This window comes from Callorhinchus milii, unplaced genomic scaffold (genome assembly GCF_018977255.1).
Source record: "Callorhinchus milii isolate IMCB2004 unplaced genomic scaffold, IMCB_Cmil_1.0 Scaffold1, whole genome shotgun sequence".
Taxonomy (NCBI): domain Eukaryota; kingdom Metazoa; phylum Chordata; class Chondrichthyes; order Chimaeriformes; family Callorhinchidae; genus Callorhinchus; species Callorhinchus milii.
The window spans coordinates 58,504,143-58,524,149 of record NW_024704742.1 but is presented as its reverse complement, the minus strand read 5'-3'; the positions used below and the strand labels follow the sequence as shown (position 1 = coordinate 58,524,149).

At 38.9% G+C, this 20,007-nt stretch overlaps 1 protein-coding gene across 3 annotated transcripts in view; it reads left to right on the top strand.

Annotated features, from left to right (window-relative positions):
- tenm3 (teneurin transmembrane protein 3) overlaps positions 1-20,007 on the top strand; it is a 163,433-nt gene that overhangs the window by 95,255 nt on the left and 48,171 nt on the right. For all 3 annotated transcript variants that reach the window (XM_042342618.1, XM_042342615.1, XM_042342611.1), the window contains 4 exons: positions 2,530-2,556; positions 6,225-6,371; positions 16,732-16,948; positions 19,537-19,656. In XM_042342618.1, the coding sequence (XP_042198552.1) occupies positions 2,530-2,556; positions 6,225-6,371; positions 16,732-16,948; positions 19,537-19,656 (511 nt within the window). The remainder of the gene's footprint in view (positions 1-2,529; positions 2,557-6,224; positions 6,372-16,731; positions 16,949-19,536; positions 19,657-20,007) is intronic.

Below are 20,007 nucleotides of genomic sequence, written 5' to 3'. Positions count from 1 at the left end.
ACAATGGTTGTCTGTGGAACTTGCTGATACAAAAGGCTGGTATGCTTGCCTGCAAATACAGTCACTGCACTCTACAGTTATGACATGCAGAGTGCTTTGAGATATTTCAATATAATATGTTACTATAAAAGGCTTCAAAGAATATACTTTGAAATGTAGTTAATATGTATTTTGTGAACACGGCAGCCAATTTGCACACAGCAATGTCCCACAAACAGTCATGAAGTGAATGACCAATTTTAATTGGGGGATTGTTGGCCCACAAACTCCCTTCGCTTTTCCAATAGTGCCATGGGATCATTAATGTTTATTTGACCAGACAGATAGCACCTTGATTTAAAGTCTCATCTGTAAGACAACATCTCCAAAAATACAGCATACCCTCAGCATTTCCTTGGAGTATCAGCCTAAACTATGTGAATTAATAGGTCTAATGGTAATGGACAAGTGTGGAACTCAGTAAATCCGTTCAAGTTGAATCACTGAACCCCTAAATCTGACTCAATTGTTCCAAGTCACTACTTGGGGCTTGAACCCACAATCTTCCTATTCAAAGGTGAGTATGTCATCAATTGATACCCTGACCCCCCTGGCGGTTCAGCTTTGTACTACAATTCAAAGCAGCTCCCCCCACCCCCCGCTACCTTCACTTTCTGGGCTTTGACCATTTTCCCATCATATTAAAGTATCCATTCAGCAATTTCAATGTACCAGCTTTAAATCACCAATACTGCTGCTACGTGAGAGGTACAAGGATGTAAACGTCAAGCAGGGAGCCAAAATTGGCACTTGGGAGTGATAAAAGAATGTAGATGAAATTATTTTTACTTGAGATGTTTGATATAGGAATCCAGGCTGATGATGAAAGACAATAAAGTGATCACAATATTTACAGTATACATTAAACAGATAAACTCAACGAGGAATTTGGAAAGGTTCGCTGCAGATTTTCGATAACTAAATCATCCGATTCATGCAAATAAAAACTGCATATGACAAATTCATCTGTTTCTGTGAAGTGGTGAGAATGTGCAATCAATAACAATTAACAAATGAAAAAACAGTGGTCGAGCAATTGAGTCAGATTTAGGGGCTCAGTGATTTAACTTGAACAGATTTAATGGGTACCCAGTTGTACATTATTACCATTCCATCAGACCTATTAATATCTTGACAGTGAATAATCTGGATCTGATGATGAGTTCTGTCTATTTATTTCTCTAATGGAGCAGTAATGATGGTGGTTATTATTCATTGCAACGAATTGGTGTAAAAGTGAGGTTAATTGTTAATGAAGAGGCTTTATTGGCTCGTCAGGAATATAATGAATTGGAGGCTGGACTTTCAGATACTGAGCATGATATAATATAATCCTTAACAAATGAAAATGGTAAAATTAACCAATAATAAAGATCCAAAAGAGAAGTGAGCTTCTCCCAGTGTCCTAGCCATCAAAACATTGGCACCTAAATATCACTAGTCTGTTGTTTGCTGATACACAGAATTAACATCATCCTCCCTATCTCTTACGCCTGCATTGTTGGAGATGCCATTTTTCAGATGAAAAGTTCAACCAAGGCCTAACCCATTTATGTGTTCTTCTGGTGGATGCTAAAGATCCCACACACTATTAAAAAAAAGAATTTTCTCAGTGTCTTGTTCTCCAGACAAATGGATCTCATGGCTCATGGCTGTCCGTGGGATATTCTGTGGGCAAAATGGTTGTCATTCTTTCCCATAATAAAAGTTACTATACTAATTTCTGTGAAGTAAATCCTGTGAGACACTTTGAAATATTTTGATACAATCTAGTAGTATAAAACCTCAAGTTCTTCTTCATTTGGCCATTGAGTCTGCATGGGCTCTCAGAGCAAATTGTTCTTTTAATTCTACTACTCAGTCCTAACCCCATACCCATTCGAGGCTCTATCTTTCATATAGTTGTCTCCTTCCCTCTTGAAACCAGAAATGGGCTTTGTCTCTACCACCGAACCTGCCAAAAACTCCAATGTGCTATTTTGAGATCTGAGATTTGAGAGGATTAGCTTGGTGTATGGTATTAAAGGTTATTGTATCACAGACTGGCTCTAAGTCCATGGTGTCCTATCGTGAATAGATCCAAGCAAGCTGTCTCTGTATTCTGAAAAGGAATTATTCTGAAAATAATAGACTGCACTTCTGATTTCTAAATCAAAATGAGTAAGACAGAAAGGAGCAGGGCTGCTCTCCATTCATAGGATTTCCTGTGAATTACTTCACCGATTAAGACCTTTGTCAGCAATGTGTGTCAGTCTCTATCTTGCGCATTGAGAACAGGCTGCTTCTATGCAGATTCAAATGTAGAACTGTATGAAAAAAGTTACACTGTCTTAAATACAATTGCAACCTGTTCCTATCATGGTTACACCAATGTTGATTTCTCCTGTTGAATGCAACAGCACGGATCATTTGCATGTGAAAGGCAGAAATGCAGTGATTTCCTTGCTCTGTGTAATATTGTTCTGAAATGTCTGTGTTTTATTTCTCAAGCACACTTTCTGGATAAAATAGTTAAAGGTACTGTATGCCTTTTTCCTTTCTTCTTGTTTGTTGTGCAGTCTTTGCACATAGAGTAAATAAGTTAACAGATACCTAACCCTCTATCGTCATCTCACTTTCGTTCGTCCATGTTTCTGGGATCGATAATGGGTGCATTAACAAGCCCTTAATACTGAATTATATCAGCAATACTTTTATCAGACGGTATATCCTACAAGTCAGTTCGCAGAAATAGAATTGCTTTGGATATATTTGCACTCTTACACATTGTGGTACCTTTGCTAACCCACATACTGTAATATTTGAAAATCGCTGAAATGTAATTGAGAACAGTTAGTTCCTGGTAATCACTATTACTGTAGTTACTGCTGGAAAAAATGGGTCACAGAATACACCATTTTTAAAGAGTAATTTTATCAGTAAAGAAGAAATCAATTGTAACAATGTCAAACATTATTTTGAAGCGCTGTGTGAAACTGTTAAGTGGCTTAAAGCAAATTTGATACACGTTTTTAACGATCATGGCACCTCATCTCTCATTAATAGTATTTTGTGTGCTTTAACAGCATTTCTGAAATATATATTCACTTTAAAAAAGAGTTTGTGGAGTTGCATTGCCAAACTTGTCCTATTTAAGGTGAAAGCTTCGATAGTAGAGTTTCTGCATTAAAAAGAGCTGTAGGGATTTTATTTAATTCACTCACATTTTTGCAAATGCAAGCATCCTTTTTTTATTCCATTTATATAAATACAGATTCTGGATATGCCATCACTTTTTAATTGTGTTTCCAAATTTTTCCTCCTTGTCCATAATAGCAGACAAGATAGGATATAAAGGTAAAGACAAAAGCCCCAGGGAGATTGTTATGAACAATCCCTCTCTGCTCTCTGTCTTCGAGCATTAGTTCTTTTTTGTTTGTTTGTTTTATTTCCAATGCTCATTTTATTTCTGTTCAGTCTTTTTATGTTAATTGTGGTTCTTCTGGTATTACGCTTCTGTTTGTCTTAAATAGTTCAACGTGCAAAGCTATTGTTTCTGTTGAAACCCTTGTCTGTCCACTTCAGTCCATCTGCAACCTTGAATCTAATTTGTTAAAGGTTAGGTGCTCTGAGCTTTGTCTCTTGTTTCCTGGCCTTTGCTTATTCCTTTAAAAAGGGTGTACATTTTAAATTCTTATTTTGTAATAAAATGTAGCAGTAAATGCTCTTCCTATATGTTGTTCATCTATTTATTAGCTACAATAATTTCACATGAATAAGCCCCAATTTGCATAACCTACAAGAGGAATAGATTCCATCTGTGAATTTTGGGTGCAGAAGACAAACACAGGTATTGTGTGTGTGCTTCCATTAGTCACGCGTCTCTCATATTTGCCTTAAGTGGCCAACACTAAACTAGACAAAGAAAAATGAATGGGGAGCAAGCATAGATAGTGTGGGAAGAGTTGTAAGGTGACCTTAATAAGAAGATCTTAACAAGGATTCTGAAATACTGGAAGCAAATAGAACTTGGTGAGACTGGGCATAATGGGCAGAGCTCAGAAACTGAGTCTTTTAGATGTGGCTATCTACTGGATTTGCCCTTTGTATGTTTTAAAGTTTCCTTATTTTCTTCCAGATAACTATTGTATCTTCCTTAGATTTTTTTAAAACAAAACTTAAAGTACAGACATAGATTTTCTTGGATACCTGAAATGGGCCCGCTGTATTTAGTTCCTTTCGGTTTATTTTTACCTTATTCTCTCCTTTCCTTTCAGTTTTTTGTCTTCTTGTTTCTTGGCTCAGTCATGGCCTTTTTCCTCCACAAATGCTTCATGGGACATTGGCTGAGTCCTCCACCACTCTCCCCTTCCTTAATCTATTCAGGAAATTGCCATCTCTTCAAATGCCATCAGATAAGATCATGACGCCCTGAGGATGCAAGCTACATTCTGTTACAACAACAAATTGAATTTATACAGCACCTTTCACATCGGGAGGACATTCCAAGGTGGTGGACAGTAAAGGGTTTGCACCTGAGCTGGGGCCTGGAGCCAAGAGGGGTGGAGAGAAAAGGGGGTGGGAAGATGTTACCCTAGCTCTCAAACCTATTTTGTCTAAATTGAGGTCCAACAAGGCTTTATTGCATACAAAATTTCTTTTTAATTTTTTAAGTAATTTATTCTTGTTCATATTCTTTATGCAGGAAAGTTTGAAGTTGTGTATAGGATGCAGAATGGATTAAGTCATTCCACAAGAAGAGTTTTCACTTGTTGGAATTAGCAAATGAAGGGTAGACTATGCGAAAAGGAACCTCTTTCATAACAGCCAGAAGTTGCAGGTCAAGCATATCGTCAGTCAAAATGCAGTCAGTGCTCGACTTAGCACTGTGCTGCATCATCAAGCTCAGCAGACTATTTACTGTAAACATGTGACCCTTCTTCGCACCTTCCCACACACAGTACAGTGCCTGTCCTTGTAACTTTTCTAAGACAAAAGTTTTGGCAATTTTGGGACACTTCTGTCCTGGAATTCATTTCCACTGGGAATCAGGTTCAAACTGGTTAAATTTGTTTCACTTGGATTTTGTATCAGGCATCAAATCAAAAGTGATGAGCTCTCCTCTGTCTGGGTTGTTTCTGAAATCAGATTCGACAATTAAAAGGACGGCACTCTGTACCAATACAGAGACACACTGTTTCCCTAATTCCAAATTCTAATTGATATGAGTTAAGTTTGTCTGAATTGTTATTCCCGATGCTAACTACCATTTTCAGCGAGGAACGACAATCATAATAAGGCAAACTGAAGCAAGTTGGTGAAATCAATCCTTCCATGACATTACTCACATTATTCCTGTGTTATTTCCCTGCTATCCCTATTACAGTTGTTGGAGCATTTAGTCCTCTGTGGTATCCATGACATTATCCTAAGAATTAGGGTAATATGAAATCTGACACTTTCCTGTATAAAACCTGTTCCTTATGAGATCATTTTCACCAAAAGCTGACTTCTCCACTTATCCAAGATCACAAGATTGGTTCAGGTGAAGAAGACCCTTCAGTCCATTTCATCCCTCCAGGACAACTACCCCACCATAGCATCAAGCTACATTTTAAATCAGTCAAGTGTCCTGATCTCAACAGAACACTGGACTGATTTAAACCCTTCCTGGAAATCTGTACCAGTCGTTAATTACCCTCCGCATAAATACTTATTTGACCATTTATATTCTTCAGTCACGGTGGAAACAGATTCAAAAAGGAATCAGATAGATTCTTGAAAAGGAAAAAATTGCAGGGGTATGGGGAAAGAGCGGGGGAAGTGGGACTGACTGGGTAGCTCTTCCAAAGAGCCGGCACAGGCACAATGGGTCGAATGGCCTCCTTCTGTGCCGTAATATTCTATATCTTAAAACCCTCACATGAATCTTACACATTGAAAGTTGGGCATTTTATTGCAATTACTACTCTTAGAACTATTCTGCAGTACATCATGAAAAATGTAAGATATTTGTCCTTTCAAAGAGGAACAAATGTTCAGTTTCTATTGTACAAGGCCACAGTTTATCCATGTGAAATTATGATTTGCGTGCTTTTAAAAAGGCTTGTAGCTGCTGCTCTTTCATTCTTGTTTACTTGCATAACAGAGCAGAACATAAGTGGTGTGTTTGGTATTTATTATCTATGTCCTTTTGTCATTGGCAGAAGGTTGCCCTGGACTTTGCAATAGTAATGGAAGATGTACCCTCGACCAAAATGGCTGGCACTGCGTCTGCCAGATGGGGTGGAGAGGAACGGGATGCGATGTTGCTATGGAGACTGCTTGCTCCGACAGCAAGGACAATGAAGGAGGTAAGCGCAAAGAAACGTGAACACTTCACCTGTAGAAACATCAGTGGAGGTCAACAGAAAATCTCCTGAATGAACAAAAGCAAATTATGGAATGATCCCTGGCATTTTAAAGCTGTTTAGCATCCTGATGATTACAGACCCGTAATAGAGATGTGATTCTAACAAACCATTCGACAAAACAAAACGAGAGTTCAAATTCAACTTAGCGGCAAAAAGCTAGGGGCAACTTGTTAATCTTAACCTTAATTTCTGCATCTCTCTACCTCTCCACCTCGTTCCTTTCTACCCGACTACAGATTCCACCCAAAAACCTATTCAACTGTGTCTACAGTCACCATCCCTTCCCCTTCTACCTTGCTCAGCATCCGACCCCGTCCTTGTGAAACACCCCGAGATGTTAACCTACGTTAAGGGTCCTATGTTGTTTTGCAAGGAGTTAAAACATTGATGGCAGGAACCAAATGAGTCAAAAAATACCACCAGACCCCTGTTGACAGCAATCCACGTCTCTTTAATAGTATGTAGCAATATTATGTTTTAATGAACTTCTTGATGCTTTGGATCAGCTTAACTCTGCTTGTAGGAGATAACGTAATGAGTCTTGGTCATTACTTTTAAAGACCTTAAACATTAAGGGAGAGGTTTAATAATGTCAATTGTTCATTACAGAGTGAGAGGTCATCGATCATTCTTTTTGATACATGTTACAGAAGAACTCACCTCTTATCTGTTTAAAAAAAAAGCTCACTTTTTAAGGCTTTTTACAAACTCAATCCCCTGCAGCAGTAATATATTTCAGTTGTGTCCTGCGCTATGAACAAGGAATCCAGGTTTCTTTGCTGCATGCCATTTCTCTGCCAGAATCTTGTCATTTTGCTGTTTTCCTGCTTTGCCTGTTGGCTTTACTGTGGACAGATTTCCCTGTACAAACGGTCCCAGGAGGCGCACTTCCTTCACAGTAAGAGACTTGGTTGTAACAGTATTTTAGAAGCAAGGACAAGCACAATCTGCAATTGTGGGCATGTGTCCCAGCAGCTTGGCTTCAATTAGTAACACAGAGAAAGGATCCGGGAAGTAGCTGCTTAGAACCGGCTGTTAATTTGCTAATTTTTCATTCTACAGATGAAAATATAATATTTTGTAACTTTTTTTGCAACAACTGTTCTCAAAAGCATGATCCCCATTTAGTTTAGATTCTGTAAGTCCCTTATGATGGAATGTTGAAAGCAGACTTGATGGGAAGAAAGTTGTGTTTATTCTTCTTTGCCAGCTTAGAGGGTGTCCCCATTAAATACGTTTCAATTTTGGCATGAGTGGGTATGATCCAGAGTGCAAAAATTATTAGTTAGTGTTTGCAACCCCCAGATAAGAAAAAGTCATTCACTTCATGACCGCCTGTGGAACATTGCTGTACCATGTTCCCCTGCAAAATATACATTCACAGTAAATCCTGTGAAGTGTTTTGAGGCATCTCGACAGCATCATTGGTTCCCACATCAAACACAAGGATTAGTATTATCTTATTACAACTCCCATCTCCAAAACCCTCACAGAAGGTTATAAAGTAAAGGGACATGAACATTGGAACAATTTGAATATTCATAATACTTTCATTTCGTATTCCTTTACGTTTGAGTGTAACTTCATCTTCAATTGTTGTGAATAGAGAAATACATTAGATGCTAATAAATTGGCTAGCATGTTGGCTTTAATCTATATTTAGGTTTCCTTCCTTGTGCACTCAAAAATCTGCAATTGTGTGGTATTCTGGTACTAAAGAACACATGAAATGAAGCCTTTAAAAATGAATAAGCAAAAGAAAACTTCAAACACGGCACCCCATCAGTCAGACCTTAGTAGCATGCTGAGAGTTTTTCATTAAATACAATGTGCTGGTGAAGTGATTAGCTGGTGAAGTTGATGTCTAGTGTTCAGCACTTTGATGGACGACATGAAGAAAAACTAGGAATAGCAGTTATTTTTGAAGTGCAATGGATGGGGTTTAATATATAGAAAAATCGTAAAGTCAAGGCAAAAATAGAAATATTTAGGTGTAAAAAATGTTTCGGCAATGGAAAATAAATTCTCTTTGGACTTCGATTTGAAGTTGCAATATCCATAATTTAAGAATCCCATTTTGAATGTTGTAAAGTATGTTCATCGTTCCTGTTTGCATTCACATATTAAGAGGGTGTACTTACTTACAACCCTTTTCCTTACGGCATTCCTTATTTCAGACCTACTTTGAGGGGAAAGCATTTCCAGACATACAAGGAATTAAAGTAGTGGGCAAATTACTCTTGACACCCGTTAAGAGAAATACATGAGGCATCATTAGTGAGTTTGAAGCATACTATCAACTACTTAAGTGCACACATATAACCAGCAGCCATTATATTTGTTTGGAAGAGGTCCTAACTACCCAAACAAGGGGTAGTCCCCACCTTAGATTAGTTTAACTTATAGTGGAGTCCTGTAGCTCAGTGGTTAGAGCACTTGCTTTGCAAGCGAGAGACCTGAGTTCAATTCCAGGCAGAGGGCGAAACCTTGGGCAAGTTTCCTTACTCCACACTGAGCTCAATAATAATCCCTCCAAAACCCAAAACAATAATAAATTGGTCTTTTTCAATCTACGACTGTTTGTGGGACATTGCTATGCGCAATTGGCTGCCGCGTTCGCCCACAAATATACAGTCAATTCACTTTACAGTGTGTTCTGTGAAGCGCTTTGGGACATCCTCCCGACGTGAAAAGCGCTATATCAAATGCAAGGCTTATTATTAGGATTATTAATAGCCTCAGGTATTGGTAACATTGAAATATTTTGTAGCATAACTTTACTAACTTACAAATGAGTGTAATAATGATAATAGCCTTCACTCATGTACATTAGTACCTTTCAAATAAACATCCCGCAGAGTTTAGGAAGTAAAATTTATAAGAAAGATGTGAATATTGTAAAATAGGCAAACATGGCAGCTAATCTTTTCCAGCAACAGCCCATAAACAACAATGAGATGAGCAGCCAATTACAGTGCGATGATTCATTTTATTTCCTCCTGAATGACAAGGCAGACGGAATTAATTTATAATGTAATCAGAAAAGTTGGTTCAGGTTGCACTGGTGTAAAAGCTGTATTTTTCACGTTGATTTCAATCAACTGAGATACAAAGAACAAAAAAGTAATTGCTTTTGTGTGTAACACATTGGTTCATGGACCAGAAATATCTGATTTTATCCACTCCACTGTTTGGCCTAGGGGTGTTACCAGCCCTGTAGACAAGTGGTGCACCTGAATATAAAACCTGATAATATATATCTGTTTACCATGAAACCCTAATTGTACCATGCAAGCTTTAATGCTCCTTGACTCAAGAATTCCTGCATAACTGCTTGATAATATTTTTTAGAAAAATAATAATTTTAAAAACAAATGTATGGTGCTTATGTAGTGGATTTCATGGTGCATTTAACTTATCACCATTAAATGTGAACTATTGAAGGACAATTGTGAACTCCATGATTGAGTGCTGCATCCCTAGCTTAAAGGTTGCAAAGCTCAGTTCAAAGGACTGCCTATAACTCACACACACTTGACTCAGTTGAATGCATTTGCACTAAAGGGAACACTGTGCAATGCAGTGAAGGGAACATTTTTTTGATTGCATCCAGTCAAATTGTGCATAAAAATAATGGGACACTGCACTCCAAATTCAAGTGTGAAGCCTCTGAAAATAGGTCAAGGATTAGTCATCAATGAGAAGCTGGTGAACAGTTGCACTTTTGGGATGGCAATTTTGACTTTCTGATCCATTGACTGTAATATTGAGGTGAATGACAATTAATTTACCAAGCTTTAATTGACTTATTCTCTGCTGAGATATCCCGGTAAACAGAATTGTTTCTGCCTGAATGCAGATGTCTATTGGATGTTGAATTTATCATTAATCAATGGCTTTGCAGAAATGTTAGTGGTTTAGTTACTATTCAGATCTTTAGCCAAATTAATACTGCAGTGAGCTAATGTTATGCAAGGGCAAAATAATTAATATCATTGCCAACTTTAGCAGAGAAATATTCAACTGGTCGTTTTGTATACATTACATTAGAATATATTAGAATATACAGCAAAGAAACAGGCCATTCGGTCCAACTGGTCTATGCCAGTGTTTATGCTCCACATGAGCCTCCTCCTGCCCTTCCTCAACTAAGCCTTCAAGCATAACCTTCTAACTAGGTATACTCAACTAGGTGGTTTTGTATGAGACCACAAGCTTAAAGTCCAGACATGCATTGATTTGCACAAATTCAGTGAGGCACTTTGGAGGAATCCTCCTTACGTGAATCACACTATATCAATGCAAGGATTGTTTTATCAAAAAAATAACTAAACCCAAGCAATGAAAGTGAAATGTTAAAGAATATTAAGGAATGTGTTTTTATACGTTTTGTACCCACTGTCTGTATTAAGTGCATCCAGGTCAGGTACAGCATAGGTCAGATGGAGGGTGGAGTTTCACGGTCCAACAACTGTTATTTACATCATCAGAAGAGCAGCTGACACTGCACCTGTATGCTATTTCTATTTTCCATTCCAGTCTTGGGGCCTCTCTAACCTTCAGTTTACCCAACCATCTTTCTGCCAAAGAGAGTGTCATGTTCCCTCCATGTCACTAGGAGTAGCAATTCCTCCCATTCGGCTCCTGTTAACCCTGCAAGCCCAAATCCCAATGAATTGGGCGGTCCTCACAGGACAAGCAGCTGGAAGCTTGCCAGAGAGTGCTTTCAATTCCAAGCTATATATAATGTTTTAATTTGTTAAACTCCAGCAGTACCCCAACACACATTCTGGGTACATCCTTCCAGGGAGAGTGTGCACATTCCAATCCAGCCACAAGGAAATTTCCATGTGTATGTGGCATACATATGTGGATCTTCAGATATCTTAAGTATGGTGTTGGGTTTCTGAATGTGTCAGTCACCCGGCTGACCAATCATCCTTGCCCCCTACCTCTGCTTGCTTTCCAATGCTACATACTTGAGCTAGAACACCCTATAAGCACTGTTCTTCATGCCCTTCATATACAAGCTGAAGGCAGCAAGTTTAAGACTGATTTCATTTAGAACTTTTACATCCGTCAGAAAAAGATTTTCATCCTATTTGAACTTATGTTTCAGAACTGAAAACACAATTCTAATTCACTGAGCCATCACTACCAGGGATTCACAATTATACTCAAGGCAAGGTTCAAATTCCTCTTTAATCGATCTTACTGAGGCCTGGTTGGGCTACGGTACTTGTTCCAGATTAAATGCTTTTGCATTTCAGTTTGTCAATGATTTTGCCCTGCTTATAACCTTGGGCTGCATACTGGTATGCAAACCACAAAGGAGCAAATTTTTCATTGTGGGGCCGGCTGGATTGGAATGTGCACACTCTCCCGCAAAGGTATTGAATCTTTTTGCTGTTTGCTTCACAGCAATGCATGATAACCTCAATTGAGCACTGACACTTCCTTCAGAGAAGAAGGGATGACATTTTTCTCAAAAAATGTCATTGCAAACGATTGATTCAGAATGATATGCTAAAAAAAAACTTTTGTCTGGCACTTTTTTACCCTTTCAACAGCAAAATAACATCTTGGATTTATATAGCACCTTCCGTGTAGGGTAATGTCTTGGAGCGCTTCACAATGGCGGGGTTGGACGCCAAGCAAGAGAGAAGGGGGAAGGGTGATATTTTATTATAGTAGAAATAAAAATGTTACAATTCAAGCAAGTCCAGAATAAGAAAATGTGTTCTATCCCAATTTGAGTCAAGTAACATCATATCAGTTTGTGCAACATCATACAATAGTGACAGCCAATGCACCCAATCCCTCCAGCCAATTCTCACTCAGTTCAGCCACTCAGTCTAATTCCCACTGCTGGCACTGCCAACACCATTTACAAAAAAAATCAATAGCGCTAAATCTCATATGAATATTTTGATTCCGATGGCAGCACACTTAGAAGCTGTAGGGTTCACTCTCACAGTTTATGACATTGTGTTGTCTCATGTGTTATAGCCTGGTAACTCACTCCTGTGTGTATGTTCTTCGTATTACAAATGAATTGCCACTAATCCTTGGAGCTTTCTCGAATGATTTCTATGCATGGTTCAACTATCTCCACACTACAAATGAATAGTGACACTGTACAATATTATAACATATTAGTATACCAAAGGTTATCATACAATATTCAACAGCTGCAGTGAATGTTTTGTTAGGTCTTACGTGTAAAGGTAAAGGTTACTGCAGCAGTGAATGCCATATCTGCATTAATTGGGACTGGCCTAATTGGGTAACTGGAAAAAGTGTATATATCGGCCTCTGTTGTTTGTGTGTGTTTGTATGTCTGGCTCATCAACAGGATTTGGAGGGGCAATCCAGTCACTGGGAGCAGGGACTCTCCCCTCTCAGCTTCTATTAACTCTGCGAGTCAAATTCCTTATGGATAGGATAAGCAACAGAAAGCTTGCCTTACAGTACTCTCAATGGCAAGCTATTGTAGTTTTAGTTAGTTAAACTCTGGTAGTATCCCAATGTACACTCTAAAGTCCCCAAACCTTGGCTCTTATTAACCAGCCCCTAATACTCTCCAGAATTAAGTATGCAGGGTGCATTCCTACCAGTACTCACAGTCACATGCCATACATGTAAACTAAAAATGTTTTGCTGACAACACACACCAGCTTCCCTTCCACATCTCAGGGTCACAATGTGGATAAGCGGATATGCAAGTAGTCAGTCATATGGCGTTCTACTGTTTAGTCACCAGAACAGAGCATGATCACCTCAAAATGCTGGTAATGCAGTTATTGAAAAATTCTATGCCTCTATTTCTTGTAGTTAAGGCCCCTCATACATTCCAGCAGTAACGATATCCTACAAAATCTTTGTGTAAATCTTCCATGTACCTATCTTATTCCATAATTTTCATTTGAAAACCACTGTTGTCAGAGATGCTGAGATCTCAGATTTACTATTATTAGTTTCCTGGCTTTTTGACCAGTTTCTGTAATGGAGATAGCTCTAATGTGATAAGATCTATTCAGTACAAAGTGCATTTCACAATGTGACAAGCCAGTAGAAACCTCAATTCTCCCATTGCAATGCAATTCTGCACAGCTAGTCTTGCCTGAACTACTTGAACAGCAGTGCAATGAAGTTAAAGCAAGTAAATAATTCTGGGCTCTTTGAACACATTGCACAATGACAAATAGCTTCTCAATTCGAGAAAAAAACAGTTCAGCAGCTATCCGTCACTCACTCGAGCAAGTAGCTGATAAACTCCATCACAAAATAACCAAACACTTCAGGCTCCTTCTCAACAGCTGAAAATGAGATTCTTGTTTCTGATTGATGTTCGTAGAGAAGCTTGTAAAAATGCATTTCCAGATGATTAGTTCTGAGGGTGTCAATCTCATGCAGTTTTATGACCTGCAGACTACACACCAGATGTACATTTGCTTTACATAATCTAACAAAGACGAATTACTAAATTTCAGCGTGCCTCTTTCTGTACTTCTCTCTATATTTCCTGGGGGAGGAATTATACAGCAGTGCTAAAAGAAAACATTAACTCTTTTAGTTCTGCAATTGTATTTACTCTGCAGAATACTGCACTGTAAATACAAAGGAAGGGAATCAAGTGAATACCGGTGTTTTATATTTCAACTCTATTCTTTTTGAAAGACTATTTTTAAAAAGGGTTAGACAGTGGAGAGGAAGGAAACTGGTAAAGAAGACCCTCTCAGAGCCTCTATTATGGTAATATCATTGGACCCCAGCGGATGAGTGGAGGTCAAAACTTCACAAAGAATGGAGGTAAAAGTTGAAGGACATATACATCACTCCAAACTGCTATTGTGCAACCTGACAGGATTTAGAGTTCTAAAGGTTTGCATATAAGTGTCTTGCTCACGCCCTGACTGGAAATGGCACTGAGGTGGAGGAGAGAGACCACATTCTTGGTCTTGATCATTTTTACTCTATTTTTCCCAATTGACATTCAGGTATACAGAAAACAAGATCCTGGGAATGGTTACCGGACAAGAATTCATAATAATGCTTACATTTGATAAAGTGACTCTCTCGTTGGGAGGATGTCTCAAAGCGCTTCACAGGTTTTTACTGTACAGTGTTACGCCTGCATTTTGTAGCCAAAACACTCAATTGAAGTTGAGGTATAGATCAACCATGATCTAATAGAATAGCGGAACAGGCTCAAGGGGCTCAATGGCCTACTCCTGTTCTTATGTTCCTTAGCAGGCAATTTGCATACAGTAATGTCCCACAAACAACCATGAAACCAATGATCAGTTTTATCTGGGCGATTGTTGATCACGATACCAGGAGAAACTCCCTTGTCCGAGAAAGAACTCTGCTGGATCTTAGAAAAAGAAAGCAAAATTCAGCTGCTGTTCCCAATGTTTAAAGATAAAAAGACACGGACACTGAACAACACTTCCAAATGATCAAAACACTTCCCTCATCCTATTGAACTTTAATTAAAATAATGTTTCCTTGAATTGGCTTTGAATTCATTACCAGTTAATTATAAGGTATGCACAATAATTGATACTGTTCCCCACTGTTTTGCTAAGCAGTTTTCAAAGTACAATATTGTGCAATTTTATAGTTGTTGTAAAAAATGGGATATAGTATCAACCTCACTTATAATAATAATAATTCTTACATTTGATATAGCGCTTTTCACGTCTTCTTGACGTCTCAAAGCGCTTCACAGAATAGACTGTAAAGTGAATTGACTGAATATTTGTGGGCGAAACGCAGCAGCTAATTGCGCACAGCAGTGTCCCACAAACAGTCGTTGATTGAAAATGACCAATTTATTATTGTTTTGTTTTGGAGGGATTATTATTAGGCGTGTGGAGTAAGGAAACTTGCCCAAGGTTTCACCCTGCCTGGAATTGAACCCAGGTGTCTCGCTTATAAGGCGAGTGCTCTAACCACTGAGCTGCAGGACTACAAGACTGAACTGTTAACACAATGCTGTTGTGAAAAATTCCAATGCGCTTTAAAGCTTGTAATTGGGGAAATAACCCCAGAATTGCAAGACAATTCTATCCGGTAAAGAGGTTCAACTGAGATTGTATTTGTACAGTGAGAAAGACCTTACTATCCAGTTTCATCAATGGGCATCTATTGGTCAGGACTTTGAACTCACTTTGTCAGCTGACATTCAATGTAGCGCTAGGGAAATGTTTGAGATACAGTCCATTCAGATGAGATGTTAAACTATGGTCCCATCTGCCTGTTCAGGTGGACGTTAAAAGTTTTCATAACACTATTCAAAAAGAGAAAGGAGTTTCTCCTGGTATCCTACCCAAACAACCCCCAGATAAAATTGGTCATTCACTTCATGGCTGTTTGTGCGATATTGCTGTGTACAAATTGGTAGCTGTGTTGGCCTACAAAACATACAGCCACTACGCTTTACAAAAAATTGTGTGAAGCACTTTGAGATGGCTTCTCGATGTGAAAACTACTACATCAAATGCAAAGATTATTATTATTTTATCATCTTTTCAAATGCTAAGGAAACACAGTAGGATGGGTATCCGGGAAATATGAGATTGAATGGGCTAAATGGCATCAGAAGGTCTCTCATTATTTTGTGAAAGTGTCTCACTGTTGGTGCTCATTTTAAAAGGTAAATGCTTGCTATTAGTAGTCATTAATTTTCATCAAATAGTTGCATGAACCAGTTTTATTTTTGGGGGGGGATTGCTTTTATCAGGCATTCAAAGGTTTACATGCACAAATGCGTTTTGTGAATCCATTGATCAATTTTGATTGCATTGTGCTTGAGGCAAAGTGCATTGATTTATTAGGTTTGTCAGCATGGATGTGGGAGTAATGTGTGTTAAGGGTTGAAACAATTTACTTCTGAAGCCGCAGGGGTTTGATTCAGCAGGAGCGGTGGGGTGGGGGGGGTGGGGTGGCGGTAGCCTAACTTGAGACACTCCAGTAGTTAGGGTAGCTACCCTCGCTTCAGCCGGGTCCCTGTTCTTCATTTACTCCTTTGTGTCACCAGGAAGGAGTCCAAAACACTTCCAAAATGATGACTTTCAAAATAGGTAGATCTCTCTCTAACATTCTGTTACAACTTAAAGATAATTGTGTTGTTTACAATCCATGAATACAGGCACAAAGGTTTGCTTTCCACTGGCCTTAGTGATGTTTGGCATTTTGTGAGTTAACAAAACCAACTGGGCAGTTGGGGCTCTTCAAATGTGGTGGATGAATAGTGACTAATACATTTCTCCCTTGACTGATTTCCATTCTGCAGATGGACTTGTAGATTGCATGGATCCTGATTGCTGCTTACACAGTTCCTGCCAGAAACAGCCTTCCTGCCGCGGGTCTCCTGACCCGCTAGATATTATTGGTCAAAGCCAGCAGCCACCCTCTCAGCAAGCTGCCAAGTCCTTCTATGATCGCATCAAATTTCTTATTGGACCAGACAGCAGTCATGTCCTACATGGGGAAAATCCTTTCAACAAAAGGTTAGTGTGTTATTGCTGAAATGAGTGCAGGTAAATTAGATGGCACATCGTTGTGTTCAGTGTTGTCTGTTTTACAAAAGTTGTAAATTTCTCACAACTTCTCAGTGTGTTTTCGTTCTTCAGGCATATTTCAGTTCACTGCTTTAAATCGCAGAAATCCCCGGCAGTGTTTTTGTCAATTATTCCACCCCCTGGGCAGAACGGCTCTGAGAGAAAGTGCAATCAGTATACAAGCAGTTCCGTGGTAAATTGGGAGTTGTGTAAAACCCATTAATATGAACATTTCCTTTAAAACTCTGGGCTTTGCCTTATTCGCATCAGTGCCTTCCAGTTGGCTTTAATGCAAGTCCACATGGAAGTACAGTACTGGGAATAGGCACAGAGCAAAAGGCAACATTACTATGCAAACACAAGCTATGTCTATTTAGATATAATGCAACTGGCTTCAGTTAAAGAAGGATCAGAAATACAGCTTTGAGTATAACCCCTATCAAATTATAGTGTTCCTGATCTGAGTTTAGAAATTTAAAATTTAAAAATTGCATTTTTAACAAAGTTACAAAAAGAGAAATAACTTACCATTAACAGACTGAAAATCATTTAAAAGCTGTTAGAGTTACAGTGTTATATTTTCTTTTTATACTTGTAGCCTTTAAATGTGTTACGTCCTATCACCTGGTTATGTATAAATCCAGGAACCATGCATATGAATGATTTTCAAGTCCTTAGGTAATTGTACATCAAAGGATTTATAGAGAAGAGGTCAGAAAAAAATTATTTTTAACACAGAGTTGTTAGAATGTGGAATGTATTAGCACAAATGGATGTTGAAGCTGAGTCTAAACCAACATTTAAAAGGGAATCGTATAAATATTTGAGGAGAAATATATTAAAGGTTATAGAAAAAGAGCAGGTGGGTTTGATAAAAGTAGATACATGTAACTCCATTGTGGGAGCTAGCACTAGCATAGATGCTAAGGGCCAAGATGCCTGCTGTGTCTTAAGCTTGTTATTATTTTATTGCAATTTTTATATTTTTAAGTGAAAATAGCTTCTGCAAACATATTGTTGAAGAAGTTGTAAAAACATTGGTTCCACGCACTCTCTCCTACAGGGATAGAGGAGAAAAAAGTTGGACCCAATCATTCACTCGCTCACCTCTGAGTTGCTATCCACAAAGTAAATGTGATACAGACCAGAAAAGCTGTGCCCTGCTTGCCAGCAGGAGATCTGAAAGAGAGAAGGGGGAAAATGCATAAAGGGATGAGAAATGCAATGTTCATAACGCATTCTGTGTATCACCTCAAATCTGTTAATGAAATGTTACGTTTTTCACTGCCAACATAATTTAGTTGAGCATTAAGCAGCCTAACTACAGTTTTCTAATGCAGGGCAGGGCCATGTGAGAAATTGAATTTATCTACAGATTGCTGCTGAGAGCACCACCTCTGTAAATCCACAAATCCTCATGTAGATTCCCAAGCTTCAGACTACATGGACAAGTTTCAAAGCACTTTCAAGGCTTTAAAGCAGACTAATGAAGTAAAGCGTAAATTTAATAACATCGTAACCAACTGTAATAACGAGGCACAAATTATATTTGATTAGCTTTGATGAATTTCTAATGACCTGAAGATAAAGTGAGAACACAAACAGTTGTCTACCTTCTCCCAGAGCTGGAGTTCACCATATTACTGCAGAGCATGGGACCCTCCTGGAATCCAACTGACCTAATCCTCCTGATGGGGTGGCCAGAGCAATCGTGTTTTACAAAATACCATCCACGGCCCTGCCTCACCCGACTTATTTGACCTTCTACAACCCTACTGCTCAACAAACACTGGGCTGCTTCATGTCGTGCTCGCCTTATCCCACCAGTAGTGGGTGAGCTTTCAGACATTTTGCCACCATCTCCTGGCATTTATCTTGGAGACCCTCTGCATTGCCCCCTCCCCGCCTTCAGAACCCACCTTAAGAACTACCTTTTCAACCACCACAATTCTGTCTATATTTAACCCTTTCCCCTCGACCACTGCCACCTCCCCTCAACTGTTCTCCTCCCTTGGACAAGCTCCCAGTCGACTGTATGACATGCTTTGAGATGTCCTTGCAATGTGAACGATGTTATGTAAATTGTTGTTCTATTTTAGCTTCTGCACTTTCTTCAGGTTTAAAATGTAACATTCCTGTCCGCCTCTCCTCACCCGAAATTCTATAAATTTTCCCCTTGCTGTCCTCTGCGAGCTTTATCACTATTAATTAAAAAACTTTGATGAAAAATAAGCTGTGTGTAAACACAAAACATAGATTTAAAGAAGTTGTATACTTTATGAATCTGAAGCGTGGATCATAAAATTATTGATCGTAATAAAATGTCAAGGGAATCCCTGCAATAAATCAAAGGATCTGAAACAAAATTAGGGGTGTTTAATGAAGATAAATGCCCTTAGAGCAATCAAAGTGTCCTTGGCTCTATATTTTTAATGGCCTTTTTGCTAAACAGCATAATCTGATAGAACACGCCTGCTCACAATCTAGAATTGAAACTCTACTGATGCTTTTGTTGTTTTATTTCTCTCTCTCCACAGCCTTGGCTCTGTCATCAGAGGACAGGTGCTTACTGCAGATGGAACCCCTCTCATTGGAGTGAATGTGTCCTTTCTGCACTACCCACAGTATGGCTATACCATCACCCGGCATGATGGCATGTGAGTTTGCACATGGGTTCAGATTAAACCCTGATTCGACCCGACAGCAATAATACAACAGCTAGATATACCTAACACAAGATACGTGCTCAGTTGGGAATAGTGATATCAGTCCTATTGATCTGCTTGACTCACTTGGGACTTCAGTGCATATCCTGCCCCTACCCCAACAATTGGTGGCTGAACCTTCAGTTACTTCATGGTGAATCTCTGGAAACTTATTCTTTCACCCCTCAGCCAATGCTCTCTCTGTCTGCTTTCTTAATTGCTGTATGAAAACCTATCTCTTCGACCACAGGTATGGTCATTTTCCTATTCACCCAACCCCTTTCCTTTCTCCTTTGCTAAACA